At 35.8% G+C, this 20,538-nt stretch overlaps 1 protein-coding gene across 2 annotated transcripts in view; it reads left to right on the top strand.

Annotated features, from left to right (window-relative positions):
- GRID2 (glutamate ionotropic receptor delta type subunit 2) overlaps positions 1 to 20,538 on the top strand; it is a 1,665,223-nt gene that overhangs the window by 863,327 nt on the left and 781,358 nt on the right. For both annotated transcript variants that reach the window (XM_012558631.2, XM_004387023.3), the window contains one exon: positions 6,799 to 7,004. In XM_012558631.2, the coding sequence (XP_012414085.1) occupies positions 6,799 to 7,004 (206 nt within the window). The remainder of the gene's footprint in view (positions 1 to 6,798; positions 7,005 to 20,538) is intronic.

Genomic DNA, 20,538 nt, shown 5'->3' with positions numbered 1-20,538 from the left:
GGTAGTAACATCTCCCTCTGACTACCCTATTATGCCTCCTTCCACCTTGCAAAGCTCTATGATTGCATTGGGTGCACCCAGATAATCCAGGAAAATCTCCCTATTTTAAGGTCAGCTGAATACCAACCCTAATTCCATATGCAGCCTTAATTCCTCTTTGCCATATAACCTAACATATTCACAGATTCTAGGGATTAGAACATGGACATCTTTGGAAGTCTACATATTCTTATAATTATAAATTCCTTTATAGTGTCCATGTAAAAAAAATTCTTTTTTTTCTTCTAATTATGTTTAATAACTCAGTTATTGCACCTCTCACCACTTCCTGTTATATAATTATCTGGTCGGTAGAATTAATAATAATTTGTAACTAGTGAAACTACCATTTAATTTTCTTTTATCAACAAATAGCACCTATTTACACCCACAGGACTGAAGCTTCTTGAGGTTAGATATCACTTTTTTTTTTTTTTTAATTTCTAGAACCTGTAGCATTTAGCTGATTCCTGTCAATTAATAGCCATACAGATAATGCAGCTTAATTATTGTGATGGTTGAATATGCTCATGCACTGACAATAGCAAAGGCTCACTGTCCTCTTTAATGACTCCCACAGAGTGGCTAATAGAATCTTTTCTCATCAAATTTAACAATTGCAACATATTATGGGTGTTTGGGGTCATTCTCAAATAAACCAAACTGTTACTAAGTAACTTCTACATTCCAAGTCTGCCCTGGACTTTATGCTTACTATTTTGGGTAACCAACTCCTTGCCTTTGAGTTGATTCCAACTCATAGTAACTCTACAGGACAGAGAAGAACTAACCTATAATGTTTCCCAGGCTGTAATCTTTGCAGAAGCAGACTGCCTCATCTTTCTCCCATGAAGCACTGGTGTGTGTGCACTACCAACCTTTCAGTTAGCAGCTGAGCACTTAACCACTGTGCCACTAGGGCTCCTTACCGAGGGCTAGTTACCTCAAAAAATCCAACGACGTATTGCGTTGGGCAAATCTGCGACAAAAGACCTCTTTAAAGTGTCAAATCTATTCTTGAGATGGTGTCTAAATTCAGTTGGGATATACTCAAGGTCGTACTTTGGCTCTCGTGGACTTGCTTTAATATTCTTCAGCTTCACCTAGAACTTGCATATGAACAATTAAAGGTCTATTTCGCAGTTGGCACCTGGCATTGTTCCGACTGATGATACTGAGCTTCTCCATCATCTCTTTCCACAAATGTAGTAGATTTGATTCCTGTGTATTCCATCTGGCGAGGTCCACATGTACAGTCACCATTTATGTTGTTAAAAAAGGTATTTCCAGTGAATAAGTCATTGGTCTTGCAAAATTCTGTCATGCGATCTCCTGCATTGTTTCTGTCACCACGGACATATTTTCCAGCTACTGATCCTTCTTTGTTTCCAACTTTCATATTCCAATCACCAGTAATTATAGTGCATCTTGATTTGTGTGTTTGATGAATTTCAAACTGCAGAAGTAATAATCTTCTGTTTCTTCATCTTTGGCATTAGTGGTTGGTGCATAAATTTAACAATAGCCTTCACTATGGATTATACCTCAACATAAAGAAAAAGCCTCACAACTGGACCAATAAGCAACTTCATGGTAAATGGAGAAAAGACTGAAGTCATCAAGGATTTCTTATTACTTAGATCCACAGTCAACACCCATGGAAGCAGCAGTCAAGAAATCAAATGACATATTGCATTGGATAAATCTGCTGCAAAAGACCTCTTTAAAGTGTTAAAAAGCAAAGATGTCACCTTGAGGACTACCATGTTCCTGACAATTTTCAATTGCCTCATATGCATGGAAAAGCTGGACAATGAATAAGGAAGACCAAACAAGTATTAATGTCTTGGAATTACGGTATTGGCAAATAATATTGAACATACAATGGACTGCCAGAGGAACGAACAAATCTGTCTTGGAAGAACTACAGCCAGAATTCTCCTTACAAGGGAAGATGGTGAGACTTTGTCTCAAGTACTTTGGATGTTTTATCAGGAGGAACCAGTCCCTTGAGAAGGACATCATGGTAAAGTAGAGGGTCATTGAAAAAGAAGAAGACCCTTGAGGAAAGGGATTGACACACTGGCTGCAACAATGGGCTCAAACATCGGAAAGATTGTGAGATTGGCACAGAACTGGGCAGTGTTTCATTCTCGTGTACACAGGGTCGCTATGAATCAGAATCGACTCAGAGGCACCTAGCAACAACAACAAATCTAACAAGTCACTCTCAGAGTTAAACTAGTTTTCATTCTCCACACAGCCTGTAATCCTCTTAAATAAAATCTTCTACTTAAAATTGTCAGTAGGTTCAAGCAGCAGTTAGAATAAAATCAAAACCCCTTTACCAGTCTCTGAAGGATCTGTATAATCTGGCCCTCCCTCTCCTACAACTTCACCGAACTCTGCTTTCCCCCTTACTAGGTAGGCAACAGCCACACAGCAATCTTCTAAATTCTTCAAATACAAGCTCTTCCTTGCCAATTTCTTGCCCATGCTGTTCTTTTTCAACCCATCTCTTGCATGGGTAATTTTTTCCTCATCCTCTAAATCATGGTTTAAATATCAGCTTTTCAAAGAAGCCTTCTTGAGCATTCTAACTAAAATAGATCCTCCTCCTGAGCAGACCCATTATCTAAAAGAGCACCCCTCATTGTTTCCTTCCAGGCATTAGTGTGATTTGCGTTTATTACTTTGTTTACTTGTTTATTGTGTGTCTCAGTTGGGGGATGGGTATTCAGTATTTTATTCCTAACACACAGCATTGTGTCTGTTACTCAATGAATATTTATTTGGATAAAATTTTTTCTCAAAATTTGTAATTTGTCTGTAATTGCAAAAGTATATTATTTTTATGATCAGAAGATTTCATAGAGCATAAGTGCTCTCTAGCCTTATGCTCTGGTGGTGGTGTATTTTCGTAGCATCCTGGGTCTCTATATCTTTGTCAGGTTTTGTTTGACTTATATTTAGCTGCACTTTTAAGTGATTCAAATTAAAACATAACAAAACAAAAGAAATTCACCGCTCAAAGTCAAGCATCTGCTCTGACACATATTCTCATAGCAGATCTTTATACCATAACGGAGAAGGCACACAGAAGTTGAAGGGGTTTAAGACTTCTCTGCCGGGATGTTGGCCTCAATGCCAGTGTCATGAAAAAGGTTCTGGTTTTACGTCCTGCAAAGTAAATTTAATTGAGTCTTCCGCTTAATAGCTATGGGATTCTGTACAAATGACTTAACTCTCTAAATCTGACCTTCCTTATCTTGTTAAATGAAATGTCATGATTCTTACCTACCTCAAAGAGTTGTATGAAGTTAAAAGTGCTAATCACCGACTACCCCAGGCCCTACTCAGACAACACCTGCAGGCTCAGTCTAACCTTGTCTCAGAACCATTGAGAAATCAGCAGGGCAAGAAATTGTGATCTCCTCCCTATTAATGCTGAGAATCTTGAGACAATCATCAGTATCAGTAATACTAATGGTGTATAGTGGACTTAGGGTATACTTAGCTCTTTTGACAACCCATTAAACTTTTTTTAACCAGCATCAGTTATTTGTGACCAGTTTATGTGACTGGTTCTTTTGACCTGGTTTGTGATTTTCGCTAGAGGCCAAGCATAAATATCAGCTAAGTGTCAGTGATGGTTACCCTAGTCCAGATGCTATCCACTTGACAAGAACCTCGTCCCATATTGGCATGGGGTGGCAATCAGGCTTCTACATTTTTTAGTAAGATCCTCAAGTGATTCTGATTCATACTAAAGTTTAAGAATTCCCATTACTGAGTGGAAACCCCAGGTTCTTGCTTGGCATGACTTTTATTGGCCAATAAATGAGAGACTGAGGTGGGAGAACAGGAGAGACACCTTTATTTCTTTGTACATGGAAAAGGAGTCAGTCAGAGCTGCTGCTGCCAAGACTGCTCCCCAAGAGCAGGCAGGCAAGTTATTTTTAAGGGGTTTACAAGTAGGGAGTTCATACAAGTTACATCAGCAACATTCTTAATCATACTATGCAGCCTTAATGAGGTTTACATCCAAGCAAAAGCAGGATTCAAATGCAAAGCTGGAGGAGAGGAAGCCTAGCAAAGGTAACAGGATTTTTTTTTTTCCCATACAAAAATTTATACGTACATTGTTATGTGACCCTAATTGCTCTCCCCGTATTGTGACAGCACACTCCTCCTTTCCACACCTGATTCCCCACGTCCATTCAACTAGCTCCTAACCCTCTCTGCCTTCCCATCTCACCTCCAGACAGAAGCTGCCCGTTTAGTCTCTTGTATCTACTTGAGCTAAGAGGCACACTCCTCACGAGTATCACTTTATGACCCACAGTCCATTCCAATCCCTGTCTGAAGAGTTGGCCTCGGAAATTGTTTTAGTTCTGGGCTGATAGGGAATCCAGGGGCCATGATTTCTGGGGTTCTTCCAGTCTCAGACCGTTAAATCCGGTCTTCTTACTAGAATTTGAATTCTGCACCTCACCTTTCTCCTCCTCCGTCCAGGACTCTCTGTTGTGTTCCCTGTGAGGGCGATCACTGGTGGTAGCTGGGCATCATCTAGTTCTTATGGTCTCAGGCTGATGAAGTCTCTGGTTTATGTGGCCCTTTCTGTCTCTTGGACTAATACTTTCCCTGTGTCTTTGGTGTTCTTCATTCTCCTTTACTCCAGGTGGTTGGGACCAGTTGCTGTATCTTAGATGGCCGCTTGCAGGAAACAGGATTTTTAATACAACACTATGGGGGAGGAAGCCAAGCAAAGAAAACAGGATTTTTAATACAGCACTGTGGGGGCTCAGCACTGTCTCATTCCTGTTTTAGTGGCACATAATCCCGTTAGTAAATTTCTACCTGTGTCTGCCATGTCCCGTTGAATTGAACTCTTTGTTTAATCCATGCTTGAATGTCCTACAGTTTTATGTATTTTTTGACTTGAATATTTAATAAGTACATAATACCTTTATTATTCTGTTTCTTTTATTTCTTGCTGTGTTCTAGCTGAGGCTTTTGCTCTTTTAATCTACTTTGATGTCAAAATTCTGGGCTTATAATTTGAAATAAGAGATATAAGGTAGGATTTATGCAGGGGGAATTTTTGAAAGTCATCAGATAATTGACAATATATAATGTTCATCGCAATTGTTTTAAAATAAATCAATCATAAAGAGAAAGGAAATTTTTAAAATTGATTTGTTACCTTGCCAATATAAACTTTCACTTTGAGTAAATGTCACAGTATTAACTAGTAATCAATACAATGACAGATTCAGATAATTTTAATATAACTTTATATCATTTTAAAATTATACCATGACAAGCTACCAAAATGCTTAGAAATTTAATAACAATATTTAATTTGTAAACCATGAAACAAAAAAGGCCAGTATTTACTATATCATGATACTAAGTATTAGTATAGAATCTTTTATATTAAATATTCATAATTTGTAATGATTAGAACCAAGAAAATATCAGTTTCAAAATTTGTGGCTATTTGTTTTCTTGTTCTATGGGTTTACTCATTCCTTTTAATTATTAATGTATTAGAAAAATAAGTAAACTACACTTGAGAGACAAAGTCTACATGCATGCCATCACACACCATTAAGAATGTTGAGGTATATTCCATTCATAATAAGCACCCTACCATACCATTCACTTCTTATCTTTTACCAGTTTTTATCTCTACACATTTTAGACTATGGAGTCATAATGAAAAATATAGTTTATGATATAGTAACAGCAAATCTGCTATATGAAGATTACATTGTGTCAGCTGCACATCATATTTAACCATTTAGGTCCCTTCTTCTATATACATTCAAGATGGTACTAGAAAGAAATATTTGTAACATTTCAGACACTTATTATCACTTAAATATACATCAAAGTACAAATTTGTAAGCACTTTATTTAAACTGGATTTTACCTTCCTTGTTTAAATATGAAGTGAACACAGACATTTTTATTTGACAACCTTTCAGAAATTTGCTTATTTTGGAATGGGTATGTGCATATTCTGGTAATAGCCATGCATTCAGAATTCATTGCCTACCAATCGCTAAAAGACTGAAATATATTCTGAAAATTTATGTTTTACACACAAAGTACATTCTCCATACTCCTAAAAGGAAAGCTTGATCTCCTACCAAGTTTGCCAGATTTGTGCTAAGGAGGTGATATTTGCAAAATAGACATAAATGCAGCTCAGCCGTTTGTAGTTTAAGTGCCCTGCGATCCTTTGAAGATAACTTCTCAAAACTGCCTATTTTGATGGTAAACGTCAAATTTAGTGATTTTGTTCCCTACTTTAAGAAATATGGGTAATCTTGGTCCAGATTCTTCTGTCATCATAGATGTTCATGTTTTAATTGAGATTAATATCATTTTTAATGCTGAGGAAAATAGGAAATGTTACTTTCCTTCTTCAGTTTTGCTTTAGTAAAGTGAAGATCCTTCCTCACCAACCCCCATCACCCACCTGATCCATTTTTTAGAGTTGAGATAATTTAGAATGCTAAATGGAGAGAAAAAAATTCGTTTAAAAATAACAATCCATACATTTTCATGTAAACACATTAAATCATCCTAAAGCTTAAACATATATGAGATTTCCATCAGCTCCTCAATTAGGATTATTTTAGACATCCCAAAATGCTGAACAGTAAACAATTCTGATATATGTGAAATGGTTTCTGTCTCCTTTCTGTGCTACAATTCACATTTTTGATGGTCTTTTGATGTTCCTAGATATCCGTGGAATACAGGAGTTTTTGGACAAAGTATCTCAACAGGGGATGGATGTTGCACTTCAGAAGGTAGAAAACAACATCAATAAAATGATCACCATTCTCTTTGACACCATGCGAATAGAGGAACTGAATCGCTATCGAGACACTCTTAGGCGAGCCATCCTTATTATGAATCCTTCCACAGCCAAATCCTTCATCACAGAGGTAAGTGAAGATGGCCAAGAGGTTGGGGTGGGGTGTAAAAATAAAATGCTTTGAAATAGACCTCACAGAAGGGATAAAAATTAAGAGCAGTGGAAGGGAATTAACTACACAGCTCTCATTATCACTAATGAAGGTATCACAGTGAATTCCTTGCTCATCACATTTACCCCGTACTGTCCAGTTAATTGCTAAGAATGTTTGTGTTTATATATATTTAGGCACATGGCCAAGATGATTTTGAGTCTATGGGAGTTTAAAAGTGCTGTTGACTTGAATGATTCTAACAAGTTCAAAAATGAATTCACAAGTGCACAGTTCTCTAATCCTTAAATTTTTTTGAAGGTATAAATTTCACTTCTTAGAAAAGATTCACTTGAAGCAGGCTATTATCACCTAAACATGATTACTTGTACAAAATAGTAGCAAATTTACTTTTGCTCTGTGAACTCTGTAAAAAGACAAATAATTAAAACTGTCTGAAACTCTCAAAAGTGATGACCGCTGTACATTTTATGGTGCTGCATACTCAAGATTTTAATTATATGTTTTCATTTGGTTAGAAGCTCCGAAACATGGTAAAAATACAATAAAGACTTTTCTAATCATGGGTATAACATCTCTATGTTCTAAAATGCTTGCTTTTGCCTTGCAAAAAATTATTATCAAGTCATAGTTATCTTACTTCAAGTTTTTAGTTTTATACAGTGATTGAAGTGGTCATGGCATTATATATTTTCACATGGCATTTTTTGCTAATTTTTAAATGTTGGTGCCTTTATTTGACTATTTGTTTCTCATTTCTCCATTATGCTACCTTTAGTTCCCAAAGAACTTCTGTAAAGCCTCCAAATTACAAATGTGTTAGAAGTTATTTGACACTCTATAATATAATTGGTATCAAGCAGAATACAAATTACTAAGTGGAATAAAACTATCAATAATATCGTTTTTTTACTTTAATAGAGAAATGTGTATGCACTTTAAGGTCAAATAGAGAACTTTAACCTATTTTAGTGTAACAAATAACTCAGAGAATCTCCTTGAACCACTAGATTTTTCCATAATAGAAAGAACAGTTCTCATTTTACAGGAGGTGATTCTTTCTTTCAAGAAACACAAAATCTTCTAGAGATCGAAGCAAGTACACAAAGACATATAATATAAATTTGAATGTTAAAGGTGTAATAAATGAGACTGAAGCATTTCTGGTCATTTCTGGTTAGTGAGATCAGAGAAGTCTTCACTGAGACAGAACATTTGAATTGTACTTTGTATCACTGGTAAGAATTCACAAAAGAGAAATGATATATAATAGACAAAAATGAGTCCATCTCAGTCAATTTCTGGGCATGTGGAATGAGCAAGTTACTTAAAATTTCTGAGTCTCCATTTTGTCTTCTGTAAAATGGGAATAATAGATTGATTTCAACTTATTAAGTTGGTAATGTAGACTAATGAGATATCCTAAAATATGCTAAAAAAGAAAAAAACCTAGTAGATGCCCAAGATGTGGTAACTTCTACATTACTTTTAATAGCACAAAGCATGATACCTGACATGTAGAAGATGCTCAAAAAATCTTGGTCAATTGAAAAGAATGTCCAGATGAACAAAGACGTAGGCCTTTATCGTATCCTCAAGTTAGAGCAAGTAGTTTTGTGCAGATTAAAAGTAGGACATATGAAGAAGAGACGAGGCACACACTGTGTGAAACATGGATTTATACCGTATAATAAAGTCTCTCGAGTGCCAGGGTAATAGTGAATATATCTTTAGTAAGCAGTTAGAAGTAATAGGCTAAGAAGGGGGATGACTTGATCATTCCTTTTGCTACAGAGAAGGCCTGAGGTGGGAAGCCTGTTAGGAAGTAATCATTCCCATTTTATCAGGGCACAATGAAGGTCTCTATCTGGTGTTTATGGGACAGAAGACCATAGGAATGAGGCAAACTGAGTTCATGGCTAGAGAAGATTTTGAGATTTTTAAACTGGGCCCCAAGAGATATTGGTGCCATTAATTGTTATGAGCAAATAATGTGGAAGAGTAGGTTTGAAGGACATCACATTCAATTTGGGACATGTGAAATTTGAGCTATCAGTGGATTATCCAGGTAGTCATACAATTTTTAGCATTTTTTTATACTTACTATCTCCCAGGTGCTTTTGTAAACTCTTTATAATCTATTCACTCATTTAATCCTCATAAGACCCCCTAGAGTTGGTGTTATCATTATCTTTGCTCGAGGTAAGGAAACTGAGGTACAGAGAGGTTAAATAAGTTGTCAACATCGCGCAACTGGTAAAATGTAGATTTGGGTTGGAGCTCAGGCAGTTAGTTTCCAGAGTTTTTTTTGCTGAACGCCTGTGCTCTGTTGCCTACCCAGATTTCAAAAAAAATCCGTTGCCATCAAGTCAATTTCGACTCATAGTGACCCTATAGGACAGAATAGAACTGCCCCATAGAGTTTCCAAGGAGCACCTGGTGGATTCAAACTGCCAACCTTTTTGTTAGCAACTGCAGCACTTAACCACTACACCACCAGGGTGCCCAGATAAGGTGGTGGTAAGTACATGACTGGAGCTCAAGAGAAAGGTCGGTGCTGGAGATGTGGTTTTGTTTCAATCAGTTTGATAAACATCAATCTACTATCCAGTATATGCTAGATACTATGCTAGGCTCTACTGATACAATAGTGATAAAGATCCAGTTTCTCTTCTTCAAATTTACAATCTGGTACGGGGTTCAGACAATAGAAAAATAGTATCAGTGTTACGGGATGTACACACTAGCAGAACACACACACATCTACTCCAGTCTCAGAGACACACAAGAGGGACAACTCACTGAGCCTGGTTGTAGGATGAAATGTGTGACTGTGGAAGTGCTGAGGGGAAAGTCCTCCTTGACTTGAGTATTAAAGGACATGTGCAGTTGCACCAGGCAGAGGAAGGGGAGTAGACCATTCTCAGCAGGGAGAAGACCATGAACAAAAGCACAGAGTCTTAATGTACAAAAGCATTAAAAGCATGCTGTCTTTAAAAGACCACCAGTAATAATTACAATAGCTAACATTAACTGGCGAGGGAGTTGGAAGTTAATTTTATTAATGATGAAGTCACTGCAGCAATTGAAACAGATGATACATTCAAAATGTGCCTTACGGAGGTGTAGAGGATAGATTTAAGAGGTGCAAGACTAAGACTGAGAAACTACATTTAAATTATTTCAACCATCCAAGCTAAAGAAATGTTCCTGTGTAGAGAGGCAGAGTAGTAGAGTATATGGAGGAGAGTCAGTGTATTAAGAAGAACAGGTCTAGTGAGAAGGTGTGGACTCCTGTGTGGACATGGTGAGTCATATATCATGTTATTTAATCCTTAGAGCTTTTCCTCATACTCAATTAAATGGTTTATACACAGTTTAATATACAGTTGGATACATGATTTGATTACTCAAGGAAGTCAGATCCTGAGATAGAGAATTTGAAGATACCAGTTTGTAGATAAATATATATAACTGTAATATATTTATATATATAATAATTAAAACACCACTGTGTATAAAAACAGTGGTTTAAGTAAGGGAAGGAACACAATTAAAGAACAGACACAGGCAAGGGAATAAGATCTAGCAAAGAAAACCAAGAAAAATATAAGATAGCTTGTAGGCAAAACTAGAAAGCAAAGGAGGAAAAAAGTTCAACAAGAAAATGCTGAAGAGTTGCCATACAAATAAGAACTCAAGTGTATTAGATTAGGAAATTGGTAAGTCTGGTTATTTAGCAATAGGAATTTAGTTTGTGAGGTAGAAGAGATTTCTGGGTTGACTGTGTGGATGTGTGGTGAGAAAAAGGAAACAGAATGCCAAAAAGTTGGATGAAATTATCAGAAGAGATACAGTAATAGAGGAGTTCATAGATGAAAGATTTGTTGTCACAGAGGTCGTTTTAGAACCAGGCACATGGAAGAAATCTCTGAAGAGGAACTCATAGAGAATGAAGTAGAAAGGCTGTAAGTGAAATCTCTGGGAGGCTCTCTGTGAGTGTCTATGAGGATGAAAAGTATACAGGTACAGGAGAAAGTATAGTTGAAAAGGTAGGAAGAGACCCCAAGTAGTTCTATTTCACAAGTCCTATGTGTCTAGAAAACAGGGGCTGTCACTAAACACAGTTTGGCATGAGAACTCAGAAAAGATATCTATATTGGGGAGATAAAACTTTCCTGACAATGGCAAGAGATTTTGTAAGATTGCAAAGGGGTCAGGGAGCAAATGAATGGAGGAGGGTGTATTGACTACACTATTAAGAAGTTTGGTGATGAAAGTAAAGATAAAATGATGGATAAAATAAACAAACACAACACTCAGTGGATACCCAGAAAAGGAAAACTATTTTCATTTTTAGGATAGAAGAAGCTGAAACATTTTTATACATGCCGTGTAGATGGGGGAGGGGATAATGTAAGAGACGTGATCCCAGAGTGTTACATCTCATGAAGTTCTACCTGGGAAAGGTAAAAACTGCTGTTTTAAAGGCAGATGAAATCAGTTCAGAATTTGCTAAAAGAATTTGCTTTGACCCTCCTTGGTTATATATCTGATAATTGATTTCAGCCAATACGATCTTGACTTGTATTTTGACCATAGTCCCCTATCCTTGACTCAGAATTTTGATACTTCTAATAATCTAATTCTTCTGTCTTGTTCCCCAAAACATAAAATCTGTTCGTGATTTTTTTTTCCCTAGGAGACTTCTCACAACTCCTCCATGCAAATCACCATTGATTTTTTTTTTTTTGGTCATTCACTGTCTCTCACGATCCCTGCTTTTATGCTCCAAACTGTGGACTAAGTTTATACCCCACAACCTCGTACAGTGATGTAGCAATGAAAAAAAAGAATGAATGTAAAGATCCTGCTCCACCCTATCTAAGCTAGCTATACTATTGTCTGACCTACATGGTGATTCCTGTTTCTCAGTTGGCTATTCTCAAACACCTCCCAGCTGGCTTCTGCTCTCTTATGGGTTCTAGGAGCATTTCCTTGCTTAAGGAATAGATTGACCCCTTTAGTACTAGAAGCAGTACATTCAAAACACAGGTAGCACTGAAAGTCTGGAAACACAAAGAGAGCTAAATTCCTGACCTAGAAAATTACTTAGTCCAGTGAAGGAGGCAAGCGTAACAAAATAATAAAAAGTGACATATAAATGCGGTAATAGAGATAGGTAAACGGTGCACCAGGTTTCCCTAGAACTGACTGACACTGCAGGGACCCTTACCTGGGATCGGGAGAAGTTTCACAGAGAAATTCTTCACCAGATCCTGGAAAAATGAATAAGCATTAATAAGGCAGACAGTAGTAGGTAAACAATTCTCTCTCTCTCTCTCTCTGTGTGTGTGTGTGTGTGTGTGTGTGTGTGTGTGTGTGTAATATATGCACAAAGTGAAAAAAAATCAAACACTATTGAGGGTTTTATAATGAAAAAGGAATCCCTTGCCCAATATATTCCCACTTCCAATTATCCTTTTTGGAAGGAATTATGTAATTTTAATTTTTATAATTTAAATTGCATTTACTTTTGGAATACTCCATGCATTCACATGGTTCAAAATTAAAATGCTTTAAAAGGATGTTCCTCCTGCTGCTGTTCCTGGAGCACCTGAATTTCTTCTTACGAGAAAAACATTGTGTCCTGTGTGGATTTCCAGGCTGTTGGGGGGGTGAGGGGGTGGGGAGGGGTATACTTTTTCTTTATTATTACACAAAGAGTGGTACCCTAGGCACAAATAATATGCCTGGATTCTTTTTTACTGCATAACTTTCAAGAGGTCATTCCCTTGAGATATGGAGTCATTCTTAGTTAGCTCTTTAACTTTTTCTGTTTTTACTTACTCTGGTGAGTATTATTAGTTGATTTATTACTTTTATCCTCTACTTATTTCCCTTCTGATATGATAAATGAAGTTTTAGTTCATTTACTTTATCCATACACACTACACCTCCTCTCAATTTTAAAAAAGTTTAAATAATATAGCTGCATTATTAATCCTTATTCCATCTACGACAGATGCTGTGTTATTGATGTTAGTTGCCATAGAGTTGGCTTCAACTCATGGTGACTTACGTATAACAAGATAACGTTGCATCCGTAGATGCTATAATGTCCTTAAATGTCCTTTTACCACCTGTCCTCTCTTTTCTCTCCCAACTTCCATGATTCATAGTTTTACTTTAATATTGGATAGTTGGAAATACATGTTTTCTACTCTGTAACCATAAAACATGTTTCATGCCTTGGCTCAAAGTTGATTCTATAAGTTGAAAATCTATAAGCATGTTTACATTTTACTCAATATAAGTATTTTCACTCCACAAAAAGAATTAAGATACATTTTTTTTCTTATTCACTTCAGATTTTTCCTTTGAGTAATTAATTTTTTAAATTATTCCTTCATTTTACCTTTGTTGGCTACTTAATTCTAAATTCCTGTGTATAGGAGCAAGTTTCTAAAATTTCTGTTCCCTTGCTGGATCCTTCCCTCCCAGATCCCATTGTTCCCTGCTCTATTCCTTCCCCATTCTTTATTACTTCTCAGGGTCAAATCCAGGAATTCCTAGATTCAATGTTTTCTTCTTTTTTAGTTCCCTGCTTTGCTGGAGAATAACTTCAAGTGAGTTCTTAAGGAAGGGTGTTTTTCCAAGTTTTCTTTTCATGTATAAAAATATATTTATTCTAACTTCATTCTAGATTAATAATTTGTATAAATTCCTAGATTAAAAATAATTTACCGCAGAGCATTGAAAGCATCAATCCGTTGTATACTGGCATTGAGCCTGCTGATGAGAAATCCAGTGCACGTATGATCCTTATTTAGTTGAAGGTGACTGGTGTTTGTACCCTGAAAGCTTTTAGGAATTTTATCTTTAATGTACTAAAATTTCACAATAATAAGTCTAAGGGTTTCTTTTACCACCCATTGTGTCTATGCTCATTAAGTCTTTCAATCTGAAAACTCATGTCCTCATTTATGATGAATTGTTTAGTGACTTTTCTACTTTATCCTCCAACCCACATATTGAATGTTTTTTTGGCAAATATATATTTAATTTCCAGAAAATTTTGCTTCTTGTTTTCTAATGTCCCTTTTTTTTTTATAACATCCTGCTTTTTTAATACAAACCTACTTTGATTTCTCAAAAGTTAACCATTTAGAATTTTTAAGTCCTCTTATTTTCCTCAAATTATCTCTATTTACTCTGACTTCATTTTATTCCCTATTTTTTCTTGATCTTTTTCACGTTGCAGTTGTTTTCAAATGTCTTGTGATCCTTGATCGACTCTCATATATAGAAATAGTTGATTGAAGACTGTGCATATACAGGAAGGACTTGGCAAGATTCTCTTAGCAGGCTTCCATTTGTATTGAACAGATGGGACATGGCCATTTTAGTGGAAGTAATGCTAGATTGTGTGTGTGTGTGTTTATGTGTGGTCTTTGGTCTAGGACAATAATGCCAGCATTAGCTGCCTCAGTGCACCCCAGAAAGCCCATCCAGTTTCTTTACAAGGATATCCTACACTCTTTTGTTTTGTTTGTTTGTTTTACATTGTTACCTTTCAGGGATATTTTAAACGTGAGACTGTTGGAGAAGACGCTATGAGAATCAACATACATTTAAGTTTTCACAAACTTTTTCACTTCCACCTCACTCCTGCCGTCTATTTTACTTGGCAGTTCCAAATATCAAGATTTCTAGGATTCCGCATGACAGAGGGCTGTCTGCTCAACTGCTTCCCTTATGATGGTATCTGAGTCAATGGCTTCTGCCACCATTCTTCATCTGATATCAGTGCTTCATCTGCTTTTTATTTTTCAGCAGTTGATTTAAAAACAACAGCTTTATGATGGCTCTTTGCCTTTTTTCTTCATGACTGTGAGTTTATATACTTATTTAACCAATTTATCATTATTTTATTGAGATTTTGGGGTGCTTCTTTCACCTTCTTGTGCTGGAAGCCCCAGTATGATCTTTCAGAGTTTTAGAAATTCAAACTAAACAGCATAAGGTGATTTTTAAAACTACTGTTATAGTGTTTAAGAAATAATATATTGGATCAAGACATTTTAGGTTTGGAAAATACATCATGTGGCATTTTGTCTACATTCCAAATTTACAATAAAAAAAAATTAAAGGCCTCCCTGGATGTAATCAGTACTGTTCCCTAACTTCTTCCCACACTATTCAACACCTTTGGAGCTAGCGCTGAAAGTGGATAGTAGGAGACACGCAGATTTTGAGACTGGAAAAGTAATTTGTCATCAGGTCAAGGGGATGTATGATCCTTGGATCCTAAGAGCAGCATTTGTAGAAATGACTTACCATGGGATATATGATGGATATAAAGTCAAATGAAGCTGGAAAGAGCCTGATGGATTGAGATAATAACAGGAAAGATAAAGAAACTGAAGGTTATGGTAAGGGCAGAGAGGGTCAATAAAAACTGAAGAAATGGGGAGGCAAAGGAGGGAAATTCTGATCGAAGACGGGAATAGCAGAACTCCCCAATTTCACTGCTTGCTTTACTTTGTAGGTAAGCGTGAAAATTTGTTGAAATATTCCAGGGAAATATGTAGCCTAATAGTCAAAAAATAAGTTTTAAAAAACAAAATTGCTCACTTAGCTTTTCATTTAATTGCTCAGAGGAAAAATGGGCATCTCAATTCTTTTTGCATCTTTTTTTTCTGTCCTTGGAGCAATTATGTGACATTGAGTTAATTATGCTCCCTTTAAAGTCTTAGAAATTTAATACATTAAATGTTTACAGTTAGTGCTCCACCTCTCATTTAAGAGTTTCAGAAGTTTAAGAAAAATACTGCAGTTTTATACAGCTGAGTAAGTCATACCACTTGTGATATCGGCAGAGAATTGTTGTCACCGATACCTATAAGTGTCCTTAAAATGAATGTAGTGAAACGGGAGTGCTCACATGGCTTGATTTAAATATGGATAGGAATGATATATTGAAAACATTATGTTTTTCATATAGGAATAATATTGCCTTAGTTGCTGTGTAACTTATACCCTTTCCAGAGAAGATATAAAAATCGTATTTAAATTATAACTTTTTTGCCCATGGCTTTTAGTTTTCAGGTTTGATAAGAAACATCAATTCTTTAAAAACTGAAAGTTTTGTTATTTATATGCTAATGAGATTCATTTCCCATTTATAGTTTTTCTTCAAGTTTTCAGGACGGAATCCTACTGTTACATGAAATTCTTTTAATCCTCAGTAAGAAAAGGGTATTTCTATTCTTCCTTACACATACTTTATGAAATAGTTTCATTCTAGGAGTCCTTGGGTGGGTGAATGGTTAAGCGTTCAACTATTAGCCAGAAGGTTAGCAGTTTAAATCCACACAAAGGTGCCTCCCAAACAGACCTGGCAATCTGCTTTTGAAAGGTCACAGTCTTGAAAACAGCGTGGAGCACTTCTACTCTGCACACAAACGCTCCCCATGAGTCAAAATTGACAACGAACAATATTTTACTATATATCTCAGGTTTATGAAGGAGGAAAAAAAAAAAAACTTCAATCCTGACAAGTGGCAAAAAAGGCAAAGTTACTTACTTCATATATGTAAGCAATTTCTCAGAAATAAGCCATTGGGAAGGTTTAGGAAGCACGTGATTGTATCTCATCTCTAAGGACATAGCACGTTCACTGGTGCTAAAATGGGCACCCAGAGTACTCAAAATACTGTGAGAAATTATTTAAATAGCACATTGTATCCAAAATTAATTATTTGGAGACATGTGCAGTTCAGATGAAGCTAGTGATACTATTTAAAAAGAAAATGTCTAACTGATTTTATTCTCAAATTTTTATCTATTGCATGTCTCTCTAATAATATTATGTCAGTGTGTCCACAGCCACCTGCTATGCATTTTTAAAGTAAACTTTTTATTGAAATATAAAATACATAAGGCATGTTGTCATTGTTGTTAGTTGTCATCAGATCGGCTCTGACTCGTGGCAACCTCATGTATACCAGAAGGAAGCATTCCTGGGGCCTGGACCATCTCCAAGATCTTTGATATGTTTGACCCCATTGTTGAGACTATTGTGTCAGTCCATCTCATTGAAGATTTCCTTTGTTCTGGCCGACAGTCTACTTCACCAAATATGATGTCCTGCTCTAGCAATTGGTCTTTCTAATTATGTGTCACATATAGTGCATTTATTATAAGTATACAACTCAATAAACTTCTGTAAAACCAGCATTCAGATCAAGAAACAGAACATTAGCAGCACCCCCAAATTCTGTGCACATGCACATCCAGTCATAACTCCCTTCAAGATTAATCACTATCCTGACTTCTAACAATATAAACTAATTGTGATTATTTTAAAACCGTATACGATTAGAGTCATATAGTATATACTGTTGTGTCTGCTTTCTTTTGCTCAACATTATGTTTGTGAGATTCATCCATGTTGGAGTATGTAGGAAAACTTCTTTCTTTTTGATTGCTTCAAAGTATTTCATGGTATGAATATACTACAATTTATATAGCTTATGCTGATGGGTTTTTTCCAGTTTTTGCCTGTTACAAACAGTGCTTCTATGCTTACATTTTGGTGTCTATATGTATTTTTGTTGAGTATATACCTAGGAATGGAATTGGTAAGTCATAAGATATGCATAAGGCATGTCATGTATCAATGCTAGTTGATAAGGTCTGTTTTCCAAAGTGTTTATGCAAATTTATACAGGAGAAATTAAAAGGGTTCCAAACTTCCATTTCCTCAGCAACACACGTTATTTTCTCTTCTCTTTATTTTATTTGTTATGGTGAGTATGTACCATATTTTTACGCAAATAACACATGCCTTCTACACTTGTTTGCCTACCGTGTCCTCCCCCACAAGGTATTTTTGTAAGTGCCACTATGCTAATTCTTTTCAGCAACATATAAAAAAAAATTGGCATAGTGGCTCTTATGAAAATACCTCCTGGGTGGAGGGTGTGGTTTGCAAACAAATGTAGAAGGTGCATGTTATTTGTGTAAAAATACATTACTGGATTCATATTTTTTTCATTTTGCATTTATCTGATGGATGAATCTTTTTTTTAACACTTATTTGCTTTTTGGATTTTCTCTTTTACAGAATGCCTATTCAAGTCATTTTCCTTTTTTGTTTTCTTAAGATGTATAGGAATTCCTTTTATATTATTGATAAGTATCCTTTGTCAGAAGAATATATTTTAAATACCTTCACCCACTATATATATGCCTTTTCACTTTATAAATGGTGAATTTTGTTAAACACTAGTTTTATTTGTAATGTATTCTAATTTATTTTTTTTCCTTTATAGTTAGCACTTGGTATGTCTTTTTTAAAGAAAGCTTCTTAGTCCAAGATAATAAGGATATATTTCTATGTTTTTCTTTTCTAAAAAGTTAGTTTTATCATGCATGTCTAAATCTGAAATTCATCTGAAATTGATTGATTTGCAAGGTGTAAGGTAGAAGTAAAAATACGTATTTGTTTTTCATATGGTGGCTGCTGTTCATTTTAATGGTGTTAATTTCAGCACCAATGTGCTTTAATGGCAAAGAATGTTGAAGTCTCCACTACTAGTACCTAAAGTATAAGCTAGTGTATTTGAGAGTTTCAGTTATTCTTGTATTGCATCCTATGCCTCTGACACATTTTTTTCTCTCACATGAATAACCTGACTTTAGAAGAAAATGAGAGGCTATACTGACGATTTTATTGGAATAAGAATATTTCTATGATCCCATGATCACAAAAGTTAATGATGCTGGATTCCATAATAAAAGCTGTAACTCTTGCCAGAGGCCCAGTAGTCACGGGTCATCAAGTAGCAGCTAGTGGCCAGTCTCTCAAAAAAATCAACTGCTCCAGATAGATGTGGTTTGCACATGGCATGGACTTTTAAGAGAAAAATCCATTTTAATTTAAAATTGGATTAAAAAACAATACTCAAACAGGAACTGCTTGGAAGTGCTCTCAAATCTGAGTTTTCACGTTAGCTCAGAAAGCTTGATTTAACTAGAAAGGAAGCTCTGTTGCTAGCCAGTCTACTGCTGTGGAAATTGTTGCAGTTTTTCGTTGTTGTTGTTGTTTGATTTTTTTTTTTTATGAGAAAGTCTCAAATCTATTTCACTTTCCATGTGACTAGAATCATGTATGTCAGATCTTGCTTCTGTTAATGAGGCCTGAAGCAGCATCAGTTCCTGCTATTCTGATTGAAGCTTTGTTTAACTCTCAGGAGGTAGCCTAAACCTGGAAACTACAAAAGTAATTGGGTTCCTATGATTCCAAACGTCCAAATAAGACAGACCCAACTCATTTCTCTTCTGTGACCACTTACTTGAGATATTAATAGTGTAGGACAGTTTCTACTTACTTTGCTACTAAGTTCTCCTAGTTTGTTACTGACTTCTAGTAGATCACTTAACATTTTTTGCCTTTGCAACATGAAATACACTAGTTTTTCCTTTGTATTAGATTATTTGGAGCCCTGGTGGTGCTGTAATTAGGCGTTCGGCTGCTAACCAAAAGGTCAGCAGTTTGAATCTGCCAGCTGTTTCTTGGAAACCCTATGGGGCAGTTCTGCTCTGTCCTATAGGGTTGCTATGAGTCAGAACTGACTAAATGGCAACGGATTTTTTGTGTTTTTTTTTATTACGTTATTGAATGGGCCCAACATTTTCATTTGTAAATATTTTGAAATAAAATTAAACAAGAAAATATCCATGTTAAATATAATTATTGAGTACTTTCACCACAATTTACCCAGTAGAAGTAAGCACATGAGGACTGTACTCTTATTTGAAGTATAAAATCACAATTGTTTAGCTTTAAAGACAAGAGAATTGAAGTCATGCTCTAATCCATCATTAACTTATTCATTCATTCAACCAATATGTATTAAGCTATTCTATGCATGTCAGTGTGGGAAGTGCTACTAGAAAGTTCTTGCCTCTAGGGAACTTACAGACTAATAGGAAAATGTTTGAAACATAAAATGTGCAACATAACGAAACCATAAGAAAAGGAATAGTTAAGTTACTCCCTCAATTCCCAAAGGGATTTGAAAATAAAGAATGTAAAGTGCCTATGTAAAAGCTAATCAGATAAAGTCTGTATATAATGCATGAAATTACCCATCTCTAAAAGTAAACCAAAAGTGTGTTTGTTATGGTGTGACTGTGAAGTCTTGGATGTTTCAAAACATGTTACAATAATTTGCTGTATGTACTCTTTTCAAAACAAGTCTAGAAGTGAATGAAACCTAGAGCACTTAATTTTGTATTGCTTTTTCTTTCCAAAAAGTTATATTGACAAAACAAAACAAAAGGAAATAATTCTAATCGGCTTAATGATACAGTTGCCAAAGGAATTTGACAGCTTATATCTATTAATGCCTAAAGAAAGACACCAGATCTTGAAGGGAAGGACATACCAACCTATAAAGTTGTTCTCTGTAGTATGCCGGGC

Source organism: Trichechus manatus, unplaced genomic scaffold (assembly GCF_000243295.1).
Source record: "Trichechus manatus latirostris isolate Lorelei unplaced genomic scaffold, TriManLat1.0 scaffold00178, whole genome shotgun sequence".
NCBI classification, from domain to species: Eukaryota; Metazoa; Chordata; class Mammalia; order Sirenia; family Trichechidae; genus Trichechus; species Trichechus manatus.
This window is presented reverse-complemented; position numbering and strand designations above follow the sequence as displayed.